Here is a 16,418-nt window from a genome sequence, read left to right as displayed (position 1 = left end):
AGCCGCACAAGTGTCAGTGAACCATACACTCTAAACCGGCGGATTATGGTGTGCGAATTACATCTCCACGAAAAACCACCACAAACTCACTGCTCATTCACAGTGATCCCCTGTGCGTCAGAGCTCCGTAAGACTTCATCTGGGCTGTTACCTTTATGTAAGCAAATCTGTAGGTTTTTCTACAGTGCCACTGGGTGGGTTCTAACCACCAACCTTTTGGTTAGTAGCCGAGCACAAAGTGTGCCATCAAGGGACCTGATGCATCTCAACAGTGCAGTTTAAACAAAAACTAAACCTCAGAAGGCCTTACATTAGTGAGACACCCTCTCCTCTGCCCTCCAGCAAAAAGGGGGATGGGGATGGGTCACACCTTGTATGTAGACTGTTACAGGTGTAGGGATGGCACAGTTGAATGCGTTCCATTTCTCATTCTAAGACTGTCCCTTTAACATTATAAAAAGAGAGGGAGCCCTCTGACTGAACCTTACCAGTAAAGAAAGTCAACGTATGCAGAGAAACTAACCACCAGATGGTGGGGTTGGCAAAGAGTCCTGAGAGGGAAGGAAAACGTTAGAAAAAGGCGTCAGATGCAAGAAGAGAAGCCATTTCGCTCTCTCCCGGAAGATAAATGTTATCAGACGTTAGCTTGACACTCCCAGTGGTGAAGGGACAACCGGGTCTTTCATCTCCTTCCCGATGGCTTGTCTTCCTCAGGGTCTGAGATGCTCAGGTGAGCACAGCAGTTAAGCAAGGAGGGCTGGGGACGCTGGCTGCCAACAGACAGCGAGTGGCTGCCCCTGCCAGGAGCCCCGAGCGCTGCAACAAACACGGTGCTGAGAAATCCAGAGACAAGACGAAAAGTGACCACACGTGGGGTTTTAAAAGGAACACAAAGCACTGAACGAAGACAGCGCTCCCACTGGCCACTCCTCAGAAGGAGGACTGGGCAATCTACTTCCGTAGAGATACTGCCTCAGAAACCCAAGGAGGGGTCGCTGAGAGTCATAATCGACTCCAAAGCAATGAGTCTGTTTTTGTTTTTTTTGGTTCTGATCATAAAGATGTAATTCTTCTTCATTAACACTTTTGTTAAAAACCATATTCTTGGCATCATCTTTTTTGTTGTAAAGTAAAAGCTGCAACAGACTTAAGTATAAGAGATGCTTAAGTGCTACGTACTCTACTTTTGCATGATGGCATATCTTAAGTACATGGACGTACTAAGAAGGCAAAGGCTTATAGGCAAGAGCCATCACCTTGACCTTGAGTCAGACAGTCCCTGGTTGGCCATCTTGGCCCTCCGCTACACTGACTTCCCAGTGTCAAACAAAGAACTCTTTGATCTTTGACATGGAGACTGTATGCATGGTGATGTAATTTCACATTATTTTAAAACATAAAATTGGCATATTCAACTTTTGATATCACACATCTTAATGGTAAGAATGAAGCTGAAAAAAGCATGTTTCACGTTGATTTAAAAAAGTATCAGGTAAAGAGGCGCTTAGGAGGTGCCAGATACTGTAGAGTTTTGGCTACAGACAGGATACTCAGCAGCTGCGGTACCACTGAACACTCTGCATACTGAAAGAGGATGAGAGGGACAAAGCTGCAATGACTCAACATCAGTGGGAGCCACAAAAGTTATCGCGTTGGTTCCCCATGGTCTCTTCACTAAGCCTAGAGGTACAAACACCTGTGATGAGGCCGTGTGCAGGGGGGTGAATGAGAGCACGGTTATTTGCTTTCACTGGGTTGTTTACTCATCAGTGGTTAAGAGACAAGACTCGGGAGGCAGCAGGCCGGCCTGGTTTGATTCTCAGGCCCATCACTTCAGACTGTGATCTCGTGCAGGCAACCCCATTTATTTAAACCTCAGCTTGCTCATCTGTAAAACAGGGGTGGTAACAGTAGCTACCTTCCACAGTAGCTATGGACACTGGAATGTCCGATGTGTGTCAGTCCTTTCCCATGGCAACCGGATTGTGGTGAATACCAGCTAAGATAATTCCTGCATATCAATACAAAGTTCTGATCTTTTAAATATGTATTTTCTGGGGAAAAAAAAAAAAAAACTCACTCACTGCCATCGAGTTGGATCCAACTCATAGTGACCCCTCCTTGGGTTTCCAAGGTGGTATCACTATGGAAGTAGATTGCCCAACCTTCCTTTCGAGTTTGAACCACCAGCCTTCTGGGTAGCAGTCGAATGCCTTAGGCACTACACTACCAGAACTCCTATATGTTTTAGGGAACAGAAATAGTTAAGTGAGTAAAATAGCACTTAAAATGCAGAATCTGGTAGACAAAATCTCCTAAACCCTCCACTACCATCATTTGTTTGGAAACTAAGTGGATAGTATCAAACAAGGATCCAGTCCGGGAGATGTTGGGTTAGATCAGGTCCAAGAGGCCTTTTTACCACCAGACTTCTCAGAACTATGAAGATGCCGACTGCTATTAGGAGCTAGAAGGTGGAACGAATACTCCCTGATATATTTGCACTAAGAACCCTCACTTTTTGGAGCCATTTCATGGGCTAGTACTCAACACATGCCCACTGGGAAATGCTACTCCAGACATACACACCCAGACACTGGGGGTAGGGGGTGCATTCGAGGCCTGGCCCAACTCTGAGCAGGCCACATGCGAGTTGCCTGCCTCTGGATAGGCGTCCAGTCAAAAGGGTTGGTCTAACCCGGAAGGACTGGGAAGCCCAGGAGAGGACGGCAAAGGCAGGGCAGGAGTGGGTAAGGAAAAAACAAGCTTACACTTCAGCGAGACAGCCTGTGATTCTGGACTAAGTGAACCTTAAGTCCTGAGGCTGAGGAGGCCTTAGGTGTAGCGCTCTAAATTTGAAATGCTTCCCCTGGAGAGTGATCTAGATTCCTGGGTAGGAAACAGAAGGACTCTTGGGAACATGCTCTCTGTGACCTTGTACTGAGATCAAAATGAGGGAAACAAAGGCTCACCCCCCTTCAGCTGGAGCTTGAGGACTGAGAAGACTACCAGCACGGCATGGGATTGCGCCCTGGTTCACGACACCAGGGGATGTAGTGCACTAGCGGGTCTGCAGCCGGTCTGTGGGCAGCCGTTACTGAGCACCAACACGACGGGCACGTGAAGTAAGGCTGCTCGAGTGCAAGTGCACCCACACCAGCAGAGGTTTTGCCAACGTATCAGAAGATGGGGAAGGCACGCTTTCTTTCAGGAGACTGTGGTGGGTTCACCTCCACACCAACAGGTACCTGAAGGTGAAATCTCAGCAGCCCCCCACACCCCAAGGACCCACTGCCTATCCCAAACAATAACTTCAAAGACAACATCAATTCTTCTCAAACAGTTTAATAGCAAATAAACAAAGGAAGGTACCACACTTGGCAGATACAAAATGATTTTTTGTCCGTGTGTCTGTGCAATTAAAACAGATTTAGGTTCCCCATTGGGACAAAAGGGAAACACACAAAAAGGAAGGCGACTCCTTCTAAACACGTACCCCCTTGCTCCAAACTTGTAACAATTTTTTTTAACCCACTACACAAACTCTGTGATCAATCAGAAAAGCTTGGACAAGGGCTCTTCTTGCTATTTTCTTTTTTAAACCATTAAAGTAAAATCCATAATTTTCTACAAAGTACAACACAAGTTCACACAAAAAAAGACATTTTCTTTTGCAAATCAAAACAGGAAAGAAAGGAAAAGCTCAAACGAGGGAAAGGGAAAGCGTTTCTACGGCTGAATCACGACTTTGAGTTGATTGAATCCCGTTGTCGCTGTAGAACAGACTGTGCGTTTGGTCATAGTGGCAATTTTTTTTTTTTCTCTTCACATTGTGAAATCACTTTACATTGTTTTCTAGTAGAAAAGGCAAAAAACTGTACAAAACCCCTAGTGTTAAATACAACGTTTGTACCAATAAAAAACTCACACAGGTTTGTCTTCAAAATGTAAAGTTTCTTTTTTTTTTTTTTCTTTTTAAATTATTCACAAAAAGCAGCTGGAAATCAGAAAGGCAGCTGCCGCTCCAGGGTCTCAAATCCATTAAAACCACCACAGAACAAGTAAAACAATCAGAGAGAGAAAAGGAAAAGGAACAGTGTCCAACGTTTGGCATTTGGTTTTATCCACAGGTTTTCCCAGAGCTCCTCTTGGAACTGAAAGCAAAATATATTGGCAAACACGGACCCTCAATACACAGGAAGGGGAGCCTCCGCGCCTTCTGCCAACAGAGGCGGCTCTGTGCAGTCAGACTGTGGGGCACACAGCAGTCTCACTCAGGCTGGGGGTTCTGGCCTCTCTCCATCCAATCACCCCTCCCAGGAAACTGAGCAGGCTACTCTACACCCTGCAACTAGAAGTGGTCTCAACCATAATCCTAGGCAACCTGCTGGGTCCCAGAGCAGGAATTGTCCCGGGACCCCCTCCTTCACCAAGGCCGGCCCAGATGACGCGAAGCAGTGCTTCTTCCTTCCCCTCGGCCACACCTCTCCATCCTTCCCCGGACAACCAGGCATCCTGCTTCCTAGCTCTCCCACCACCAGCAGCTTAGGTCTGGGTGGGAACGTCATCAACGCCTCCCTCTCAACCTCTCACCTCCACAGACTCGCCCGTGCTCTCATCTCCAATGGCCTCTCCCCCTGCCCTTTACATCCTTACTTAAGTTCCCAAGGTCTTAAGGCTGGATGGTGCCACGAGAGAGGAGGGCAAGCTCCCTTCAGGGAACCAAGGAACTGGCTTGCCTGGTACCCACGGACAGTAGCTATTTGGCTCTTCACCCAATTTAAAAACCAACTCTTCCTCTTCACCCCCACCCCACTAGCTAAGCCAGAACAGAGCTGTGGTGAAGAGCCAGTGTGGGGCGGTTGGTGTCCAGGGCTGTAAACAGTGTGAAGACTGCAGAATTGTGCTTTTCACCGAGGAAAAGTGCCAGCAGGTACACTGCCGCTTAGCACTCAGATGGCCTCCTAGCAGTGACTACGAGCACCCGCCTTTCTCCGGGCCGAGGGGTGCTCATCCCCATAATGTGCTAAGCCTTTCTGCCCACCCACAGCCACCTTCTGGGTTCCTGTCTCTGCGCCCCTTCGCAGCCCTCCTGAGCAGAGCAGCCAGCCTCCTGGAAGCCCCACGGAGGCCTGGAGGCCACACGAAGTGACAGTCTAAGTGCACAGGCAAATGCTCTAAGGGCAACAGAGGAGAAAGTTGCCACTTCAAAATCAAACAATACAATCTTGGAGGAAAAAAAAATCAACCCCACAACAATTTAAAACAACTTCTTTGAAACCCTTTTAAATCGGTCAGTTTTTGCACAAACTATAGAAAACAGAGAGGTGAAGGTGATATATACGAAGGTGTGAGGGAACAGCAGGAAACATGCAAAACTTGTTTTTTCTGGGCATAATCTTAGTAGGAAAGGAAAAAATTCAAACAAAAAACATAAAACCAAAACCAAAAAAAAAAAAAAAAAAACATCAAAGCATCACATTTTGCTGTGGAGACTGTTAGGAACAAGCGTAGAGGGGGATGCAGGCAGGGCCAAGGGGATGGGGCAAGAGGGGTCCAAAGGCTCCCCACAGGGAAGAACCAAAAAGAAAAAGGAAAAGGGCTGGCTGGGGCCCAGACTGCAGCCTGCGGTCAACAAGGAAAGGGAGGTCAGGTGTTTTCTGCAGTTGAGAACTTGGAAAAACAAAAATCAGAACACATGCGGTCTCCTCAAGCCCCACAAACTGTATCAGCAAAATGTGCTCAGGAGCCTCAAAGGTTTGAGTGACATCTTTTATTTCATTGTTTACTTCAAAGTTGTCTTTAAAACTATGCACACAGAGAAACAAAGCCTAGAAACGGACCGGCTGTGTTCACGGAAATACAAACACCACGGGGCTGTGCTAGTAGGGCTGCTCTGAAGACAGTTACAAAGAATTGGAATCACAAAATCAAGTGGTTATCTTATGAAGTTCTAGAAAAATAGATTTTTTTTTTTATATTCAAATGCAAGTTTAAATATTTCCCCTTCAGCAGTCGTTCTAGCAAAACCAATTTGGCAGCACAAAAGAAAAAAATAAAAGGAAAGAAAAAAGAAAAAACAAAGAAAGAAACAAACATAATAAAAATACACGTCAGCATCAAAGGTCAACACAAGGTCAAAGGTGAGAGTTCAAGCATCAGAGAAGCTGAAGAGACAGGGATTTGGACGATGTACTTGACGCCACATCGACATGCTTTAGGCACAACGATGAACAAACGGCAGGAATCTAGAAAAAAAACAAACCAGAAAGAGGGAGACCCACTGAGTTACACAGAGCAATACATCCAAACAGAGAGAGAGAGCAGAGACACTCACTGTGTGGACAGCCCTGAAATGAGGAGGCGGGGCACTGGTAATGACAGGGAACTTTTGCACATGCTAACAATGGACACACGGGAAAGTCAAAGGACATGGAGGACACTGAGAAAACATCCAACTGCCAGACAGATGGGACCTAAGGCTTGGATTTCCCCCGAAAGGCCCAAACACAGGAGAGAAGGCCCCAGCTCTCCCCGCCTCCCAGGTCATGACCCAGGCTAGAAGCAGGAGGTGCTGGCTCGGGTAGGAGAAGTCACTGGGGAAGAGGGCCAGGATTTCTCAACGCTACAGGGATGGCTCTCTGTTCCCGGAAATCCAAGCTCTTAGCTTCCCCGCAGGCCCCAGCCACTCCTGTGGAACCCAGGAGATGGTGGTCTGGCTGCATTCAGGACAAATCAATTTCACGATGTAACCCAACGAAGAAACACAACCACAGCAGAAAACATCATACATGAAAACCCCATACAACAGAAAAGGATTGCTAAGACTTGACTGCGAGTCTCTATTCTCTGAGCTGAGCCCTTGACAGACTTGGAGGGGAGCAGCTTCTTCACAAAACCATCTTTGGCCTGGGGAGAGAACTGTGCTCAAGGACAGTGCTGCTGCCGTGCTAACTCACTGGGCAGGGGACTGGCGAGGACAGAAATGCATGGTCTCACCAACTGGCTGCTTTAGCAGCCCAGACCCTGCTGGGGTACATACTCCTTTTAGAAAAGAGAAGCCACCAGCAGGTATGAAACCTCAGGTCTGTACCAAAAACAGGTTGATTGCACCTTTGCCTTGTCATTGGGAAAGGGGTTTCATTAAGTGCTCCCTGCTCAGGCAGAACCTGAGGACAAACAATGGTGAGGTGGGGGAAGGGGGAGAAAGTGGGAACAGGACAGGGCTCTGGGCTTGGGGTAACCATACAATGGCTGGGGAGGCAGAGAGAACAGAAGGTTCGCAACCACAGCAGGGGCGGCACCCTGTGGAGCACAGCTCTCTCCTCCACCAATTCACAGCATTAACTCCTTCCCCCTCTGGCGGATTAGCTGGGCTGCAGACGGGCCACAGAAAGTCAGTAGTTTCAATCATACACAGCACCCTGTGTGTACAACAATCACATTCTGGATTCTACAAAATCCTGGCCTTTTCCAGAGATATAATTTAGGTAATAAATATTCTCCACCCCGGAGCTGTATAAAACTTCTATAAAAATAGAAACGACATTCTTGGTTCCAGCCGGTTGGGATTCAGAACAGCGCCTCCCCAACCTAGCATTTTTTTCTTTTTTTGTTTTCTTTTTTCTTTTTCTTTTTATTTTTTGCATTTATTTAAAAAATCCCATCATGCCCCTGGAAGCCTTTGGACAGTTTTATCCTTTGAAACACAGGACACATTTCTCCCAGTGTGCAGAATTCAAGTTTACAAGGTTCAGCTTAAGAAGTACGTGTTTCACGTCTCTTAGAGGACAACAGACCCACGTTATCACTGTAAGAAGGGAACAGCTGTTACAGCTTCAAGGGGGGAAAATCCAACACCACCAACTACTTGCACAACAGCAAGATGGTCAACCCCTGTCTGTGACCCAAAAGGACAGCACGACAAGGAGAGGGCCCTATGTGACTTAATAGCAAACCAATCCCCTTCTTATTTCTGCTTCTACGGCCCGGACTGATGTCTGTGAGGTTTGAGATACCAGGGACACAAGCCCTGGCCTTGGCTAATGGCCTTCCCCAGGGGCATTCCTTAAAGGGACCTCCACCCAGGTATCATTCCCCACTCATCCTTCCTGGCTCTCCACCCTCAGAGCATTTTTTGGAGCAGAGGCAGAGCCCAGGGGCTGTGTGGGCCACAGGCTAGAGCAGGAGCAAAACCTGTGGGAGGCAACAGGGAGCTAGCTGTAAGCAAAGACAAATATGAACACAGTAATACTGAGGTAAATGAACACTAAATCCATACGGAGGGTGTAAACGTCCTATTGTCTCCCTCTGTCCCCAACAGCAGAAGATGGGCTGAAATGATTAAGAGAAGGGCCTGCCAGGCCTCTATGGGGACATGACATCTGGGACATCTCAACCAAAGGGGCAAGTACACATTTCTCCATCCTCTTAATACTAAGTGTGGGCCACTAGGAAATGTGGGACCCTGGCTTGAAGGGACTCTCTGATTCAGGTCTACCAAGAAGCAGGCTCCTTATCTCCCAATTAGATGGCTTCTGATTACTCTGCCCAGGAGAGCTGCCCCCTTCAACTAGATAGTGCAAGCCCTTCTTGATTGTGCCTCCATGATAAAAATGGTGCCTCCTTTCTTGGTGAACTGCAAGGAAGGAAACAAACTAGGCAGTTACCTTCCCTAGGGGGCCATGCTCTACAACTTGGGGTTGAAATAAAAGGCCCAAAAATGACCTCTGACAGACTGCTTCTCCCAAGCAGCCACTGGCCAAGCAGGGTCAATCCAGTATCAACGGCTGGCTGGGAAAGCAGGTAATGGGTGAGGTCCGGTGGGTCTTACTTTTTTTTTTTAAATCAGGCAAATTTATAGGTGCTTTACTCCTGGAAAATCGGTAGCCTCCCTTCTTGGGAAAGAGGGGCAAAGATCTAGGACAAGAATCTGAAAATTAGGTGGCAAAAGCTCAGTACTCCCACAGAAAGCAGCCACGGGGGAGCTTTAGCTTCCAGCTCCAGAGGCCGACTGGTGTCAGTCAGTTATTCCCACACTTCACAAAGCCAACCTGCCTTGTCCCGCCCCACTCCCACAGCGCCTGGATGTCAGTTCCATGCCATCCACACTCACACTCGGGGAGATTCTGGGAGTCAGTCTTTTGTTTCACTCAGTCCTCTCTCTTGGGGGTAGTAGGCTGGGGCAAGTTCTGATCTTCTACAATGTTCCCCATCCCCCCTCTCCCAGGGCGGTTTGGTGTTGGTCCTTCTCAACACACACTGGTTACAAACACAGCAAACTTTAAATAAAGGAAGAGGAGGGGAAAAAACAACAACAACAACAACAACAACAAAAAAAAAAAACCTCAGGATATGGCACCTAAACTCCAAAGTAAAACACTGGAAACCAAAGCACAAACTTGTCCTCTGTACGAAGCGAAACTCCCACAGAAGGCAGTAGCTGAGTCTTCAGGGCAAGCTGTGCCTGCGAGAGTGGCAGGGATCAGGGTCCAGGGCTGTAAGCACACAGCCATAGGGCTTCGAATCATTAAGGGTGCTCCTCCCCCACTTACCAGAAGACCCTCTCACTCCAGTCTCAGAGGGGAGCACGCTCAGTAGGGCTTGCTGTCATTCTTCGAACGTTTGAGCTGCACTTTAAGCCGCTTCATGCCAATCTGAAAGCCGTTCATGGACTGGATGGCAGCTTGAGCGGAGACAGGATTGTCGTAACTTACAAAACCTGTGGGTCCAAGCAGATAGAAGCCTAGGTGAGGGACATAACGAGGCAACGGGATTCTCAGTCCTCCTCACACAAGAGATCCCTAGGTGACTCATCTCAAATCTCAATTTTTCTCAGCAAGGACAAGAGTTCTAGAAATCCTATCACATGAAATGAATTAGATACCTATAGTACCACTCGATAGCTACCTGTTTTTTCCCCAAATCATTTTCCACCTACTTCTGTATCTTACCTTTGGAGCAACAGTGTGAGGAGAAATCATCTTCATCACAAAAGGCTCCAAAAAGAGGTCGTGTGACCGCCAAAGGTGGAGTAAACAGTAACTCAAACTCACACCCAGTTCTTTCTGCGATGAATTACCTGCCTTTTCTTTCTCAGTGGTTAAAATACTGAATCCCACCCTGACACCAAAAGAGAAGGCAACATACCAAAACACTTGCTCAGGTTTGTCTGCTTGTCTATGAAAACCTTGGCAGACACGACATTCCCAAAGGGCATAAACATCTGCAACAGGTCCTGATCTCCAAACTCCTGGGGCAGGTGGTAGATGAACAGGTTGGCGCCCTCCGGACCTTCAAAACACCATTGATTAGGAAGGTGTCAGTGTCAAGCACGCTCCTCCCCCTGCACCAACTGCCTTTCTTTCTCACCTGTGTTCAACTGCCACAATCCCACCATTCATGTGGGTAACTCAACACAGCCCCCAAAGTAGGAAGCGAAGCGTAATCTCTGAATTAGATCCCTTCCTCTGCATTTAGCCATGACCTGTCTCAGCAAGGGATGTTCAATTTCCACCTTGGGGGAGGAGGGTGTACTGGGACAATAAGGCAGACATGCCTGTGGAGCAATGAAATCAGAGACTGGGGGCTCACAGAGAAGCACAGAAGCTACAGGCTTCAAACCATGCCTAGAACCAACGGAATGCTATATACTAAGAAGGGCAGATTTCACTGATGTCTACTATTATACCTCAATTTTTTAAAACCTGTATTTTTCAAATGGTGGCTAGAATAAAATCTCGGGAGGCCCTGGATTGTACAAATGATCAACAGCTGCTAACCAAAAGGTTGGAAGTTCGAGTCCACCCACAGGGACCTTGGAAGAAAGTCCTAGCAGTCCACTTCTGAAAAACCAACCACCGAAAATGTTACAGAGCATGGTTCTACTCTGACACACAGGCAGCATAAGTAGAAGTCGACTTGGCAGCAACTTTCTCCTGGGGGGACCAATTCTGGGTTCAAAAACAGAGTAAGCTTTCCTCTTCTGACCACTCACACGCAACAATTTTCTAATCAAAGAACCATTCTATTCTATTGTAACCACAATCCAGCCATTCTCCAGCCACACCCACACCAGCCTCTCAAACACATCATGGACCACTCCTGCCTCAAGGTCTTTGCTCTGGTGGCATAGTGCCTAAGGCATTTGACTGTTAACCAGAAGGTTGGTGGCTCAAACCAACCAGCTACTCCATGGAAGGAAAATAGGGCAATCTACTTCTGTAAAGATTGACCACCTTGGAAACCCACCTGGAGTTGGTGTGAGTCAGACTCCACTTGATGGCAGTGAAGTTTGGTTGGGTTATTTTTGTTTTTTGTATCCCTAATTAGAAGCGCTGGTGGCACAGGTTGGTTGGTTTGTTTTTTCATGTCCTAATTATATTTTTCTCTCTACTTATACTCATGACTTGCTTCCTCACTTCCTTCAGGTCTTGGACCACCGTATAACCTAAGTGTTCCCAGCACTCCCTGCCTCTCTTCCCAGTTCCTCATTCTTCAGAGCATGGTCTGAAACACCTAATGCTTTAACTTGCTTACTGTCTGTCTCTAGTCTCCACTGAACAGTCCAGCTCCATGAGGGCTGAGATACCCCCACCCCAGGCCAAAGACATGTCCAATTTAGGGCAGGTGAGCAGGGATTCCAGACGAGAGTTCCCTGCTGCTGTGGCAAGAGAGGATATTTGCCTCTTTCCTACACATTAGGGCTTAAACCTTGCTAGCTCCTAGTTATAAAACCCCAGTTAAAAATGAGCACAAAGGTGTCAGGAGCTCTTTTTCTCATATACCTTTCTGCTTAGAAAGTCTCTCCTAAATAAACACTATTATGTCAAAACAAATACTTTCCACTCCTTCAATCTTGGGTCATAACTGCTTTGTGCCATCACTCCTCACTTTGTCCTCAATTAGGAATAGCAGAGATCAGAAAGTGAGGGAGATAAATGCCCCATGATATAGCTATAAGGGTCTCTTGGACAGATCTCCTCTGACAGACTGACGGAAGTCTTCCTAACAAAAACAGATTCTTATGCTTGTCAAACGATGTCAGACACAGTAAGGCTGGCATCTGTTTTCTTCATCTAAAAACCACTGTTGCATCCCAGAAGGCATATAGGGGTTTGACCTGTGCCACATCCAGAGAACATTACAAGTGCGGATGACACCTTTGCAGACTTTCTCAGTTTATACTGTCAAAAAAAAAAGTGTTGGTCTGACCACCAAAATGATTCTCTTGACTTGTTTTCTGCTGTTCAGCTTTAACGCAAACAAGACTAACCTTACCGGTCCCTCACTCCAATCACTCCCTTCGCACTTACCTTCCTTCTGGCTTCCAGCAGCACCGATACTCTGCTGTGTCAACAGATTCTGGTTGTACAGTGTGGGGAGCGCCGCGGCAGCGTACTGCTGGATCCCCGAGTAGGCCTGAGTGAGGGCCTCCATGGTGCTCCCGGTGCCATTGGAAAGGCCACTGCTGCCCAGGCCGCCATTCAAAGCAGCCATCCCTTAGTTGGGGGAGGAGCAGGATTAGTATATTAGAAAGACTCAGTAGGCACCAAAGGCAGGTACACGGGAAAGATCTAGATGAGGGAAAACTCCCAAGTTCTTCCTTTCACCTCTCCCTTAGTGTCTCCTTGAGGGGGAATACTCCATCTAACTGGTCAGATTTTAGGACACCCACCAGGCCGCTACTCTAGTGGAGACACCAGAAAATGTCACAGTCAGGCGTGGCTCTCCCCCAAGACCCTCTTTGTCTGTGGGAGAAGTGATCCCATGCACACATGAGGGTCCCCATTTTCTCTGTGGTGTGTCTGTCACTTTCTCACACAGAGCTGGACTGTGGTAAAATCAGAGGCCCAGGTGATACAGGAAAGGACAAACCTGGCTCAATTACAAGACGTGGGTAAAGTCTACCATCACAACAGCAGCTACCTTTGTCAAGCCCATACTACGTGCCCAGCCGTCCTAGGCAATGTGCTCACCTCCTCTGCATTCTCATTTAACTCACAATAACCCTCTGCAGTTTTGTCACTTTTTTTAACTCCCACTTCACAGATGAGAAAATGATCTTGGAAAAGGTGTCCCAAATTATAATAATTAATGAGCAGAAGTGAGATTTAGCTCAGGTCTGACCTGAAATCCCATGATTATTTCTTATTCCACTGGCCCACCCTAATCACTCTAGAGGTCCTTACACCAGGGTTGTTTAAAACATGCTACCTGCACCAGGAATGGCCTGATGATACCTAGAGGCTGCCCCTTACCTGCCAGAGAGCTGACGTTGAGGCCAGCCGTTGCTCCAGCTAATGTCTGCAGGGCTCCAAGGGAGGCTATCGGGTTGACAGAGTTGCTGCTGCTGGAGCTAGGTGAGGACCCTGCTATTAGAAATCCCATAGTTAAACTCAAGCCATTGTGTGCCTTCTCTTGTCAACAGGTATCAAAGCACCAGAGTAGTAGCAATACCCAAGGACTCTATTTGCAAAGTTTTCAGTTATTAATTCTGATAACTGTCCTTGTAGGCCATTAAAAAAGAAAAAAAAAAAAAAGAGGGAGAGCGAGAAAGAGAGCTCTAGCAATCCAAAAATTATGAGATTTCTCTTAAGTCAGAAGATGACATTTGAAAATTTGGGAAATGGGTGTTAAGTGGTTTCCAGAATGACACACCCCTCTCTGCGGTGTCTGCCTTCACACAGAGAGGACCTGCCCACGGCATGCAACAGCACACTGGCCTCTATGACGCACTTACCTGAACTGGTGAGTACGCTGAGGGGACTGCTGGATGTAGTAAGAGCATTGGTACCACTTGGTGTGTTCTGTGCTGCGCTAGCTGCAGCAGCTAGTGCTGCCAAATTCTGTAACTGCATTGCATTTAACCCTGCAACATCCAAAGCAAGAGATCAGCCAGCAGACAAAGGTACCTCCTATCAGCTGCAGCAATGACAGCACCCTGGCAGAAGACTGGTCCCAGACAAAGAGGCTTGTTCTACATAAAAGCTTTGTAAGCAACACTACAGGGCTCCAGAGAGAGTTAGGTAGCACTCAACTCCTTAAGAAACTTGACACAGTTTTCTCAGAGAAGAGAAATCTATTCCAACAGCATACCGCTCCAAGTGAGCATTAATAAAGGGGTGGGCGATTAGGAATCCAGGGAAGGGGTGTACATCTGTGGCTTACCATAGGGTCAAGAGCCCAAGAGAACAACAATGCCAAAACCTGTGGCCCAGAACGGGATGGTGTCCAAGCCCCTCACTCACACTTTGTGGGGGATTTTCTCTTTGCAATGGAGGTAAACAGCAGAAAATGTAGCAGAAGGAGCTTTAGGAAGTCAAGGAACAGTACCAGGGAAGAATAATGTGCAAACAGCAACAGGAGAAAGAATCAAGAGGAAAGAGAAACCCCTGAACAGGAAATGAATGATCAGAAGAGGAGGGGAGAGGAACCTCTCAAGCAGAACCTAGGCAACACTGTTAAAAAAGGGGAGAAAGAAATCTGAACTGTGCTGACGAGACACTGCAAACCATTTACCAGATGATGGAAAGGCAGAATGGGGACAAGGAGTGGGAAGAATGAGTAAGAACAAAAAACTACAATATAGACTACATCTAGCACCTTTCCAAAAACACAGCAAGCTATTATAATTCCCTGAGAAAAACCAAATCACTATCAAAAGTTTTCAAACAGCAAATACAGTTTAGCTAAAACTACCCCTTTCTCAATGTGCTCGTACAGCCTGATCCCACTGTAGAAGGGGCATGCGGCTGCTACCTTTAAAACCATCCTACTCCCTGCCCTCACCAACTTTTCTGATGTCCCGACTCAGATTTGTTTGTAGAGTCCTGTTTTTTAGAAACTTGGCTATTGGTCCTTTTTTTCATGCATGTTAACAACGACCACAATAAAAAAGGTAATTCACCCAAGGAACAGCATGTTTAAGAACCAGAGGTAAAGAGACTAATGGCCTGAGTGCTCCAGCAGCTTTGGGGTAAGTCATCTGCACAGAAGCCATCTTTGGCTTTCTTTCACAATGTCACTGGAAGACCCGTTTTGTTGTGGAAATAAAGAGTTCTTACAATTTCCCCCATTATCAGAATGGCTATATAAAGCCCATAGGTGCTAATAGCTCCTTTCCATTTTCTTTCCCCATAAAGACTTAAAGGGGTAAGGGCTGTCCTAAGAACAATCTAGCATCCACTAATGATAGAGCCATCTCAGAGACAAGGCAGTTGAGTACTAGGGTGCACATCTCCTGGTTTAAGCAATGAATGAAAACGTTTTCTCTCTGCACAGAAGTTACAAAACTCTGCCCCTGCTCCTTTAAGGCACAAGGTGGATGCTGCCAAACGTTCAGGCTGTTGTTAGCCGGGCCTGCTGGCCTGGCGGCGGCTGCTCCTCCACAACAGCAGAACACTTACCTCCCATTGGGTGGAGGCTGCTCAGGGTGTTGAGGTTCCCAGAGGAGGCAGTCTGCTGAAGGAGCTGCAAATAAAGCTAGACATTACACCAAAAAACAGAACAAGAGTGAGAGTGAGGGCTGGTTCTGCATCTGGGATAACTCTACAGCACAGCAAAGCGAGAGTGCAGAGGCCCCAGAGAAGAGAGTCGAAGACAAGAACCCAAGCCAACACAACAGAAACATGAGGCTTACGACAGCACGGGACAATACGACACAGGAAAAGCCCTGGCCCAGAAGACAGTATGTTCACTGAGTACTGAGCCAAGCTCAAGTCCTGAGCAGCAGAGTACAACACAGCAGAGGACAGAAGAAGAGCAAGGAAATCAGCCCAATTCAAGACAGTGGCCACTTCTCATTATTCTCTCCCCAGTTCCTCTCCTTAGTTAAGTCCACACATCTTCCTATTCAGATTGTTTCCATCTAGATGCCCAATTTCGACCACACAGTACTACTATTTTAAGTACCAGATCTGACTATTTCAGGGTATTTAAGAGTCACTTTTTACTGGCTACAATGAACACATGACTAGATACATCATCTTCTCCCATGCTACTTTCATAGCCATCAAGCCCTATTTTTCCCCCCTCCCTCAAAACTGGTCTTCACTGTTGCAGATGATCGTATGATGATGGATTAATCTTTATCAAGTTCACTATAAATTCTCTTTCAATGGTTGTGGCAAAACAGATTAAACAAGAAGGCCTGTCCATGAGCTTATAGAAATCCAAGTCTTTGATCCAAGTCTTAACAAACCACAACCTTCATTTAACCAACCTGCTAAAGACCTCTGTTGTCACTGTTGCTGTTATGTGCTATCGAGTCAGACCCTACTCATAGCGACCCCCTCCTTGGGTTTCCGAGGCAGTATCATATGGAAGTAGATTGCCCAACCTTCCTTCTGAGGAGTGGCTGGTGGGTTTGAACCGCCAGCCTTATGATTAGCAGTCAAGTGCCTTAGGCACTACACTAC

The 16,418-nt window shown here is 46.9% G+C and overlaps 1 protein-coding gene across 1 annotated transcript in view; it reads right to left on the bottom strand.

Annotated features, from left to right (window-relative positions):
- Nucleotides 1-9,593: 9,593 nt before the first annotated feature.
- Nucleotides 9,594-16,418, bottom strand: part of CELF1 (CUGBP Elav-like family member 1) — a 22,484-nt gene continuing 15,659 nt past the window's right edge. Inside the window, exons 6-11 of the mRNA XM_042783228.1 lie at nucleotides 15,408-15,471; nucleotides 13,742-13,831; nucleotides 13,260-13,373; nucleotides 12,315-12,500; nucleotides 10,150-10,293; nucleotides 9,594-9,721 (exon numbers count right to left, since the gene is read on the bottom strand). Coding sequence (XP_042639162.1) covers nucleotides 9,594-9,721; nucleotides 10,150-10,293; nucleotides 12,315-12,500; nucleotides 13,260-13,373; nucleotides 13,742-13,831; nucleotides 15,408-15,471 — 726 coding nt within the window. The remainder of the gene's footprint in view (nucleotides 9,722-10,149; nucleotides 10,294-12,314; nucleotides 12,501-13,259; nucleotides 13,374-13,741; nucleotides 13,832-15,407; nucleotides 15,472-16,418) is intronic.

The sequence above is a fragment of the Orycteropus afer genome, unplaced genomic scaffold, assembly GCF_000298275.1.
Source record: "Orycteropus afer afer isolate SDZICR_OR568_19922 unplaced genomic scaffold, OryAfe1.0 scaffold00756, whole genome shotgun sequence".
NCBI lineage: Eukaryota > Metazoa > Chordata > Mammalia > Tubulidentata > Orycteropodidae > Orycteropus > Orycteropus afer.
This window is presented reverse-complemented; position numbering and strand designations above follow the sequence as displayed.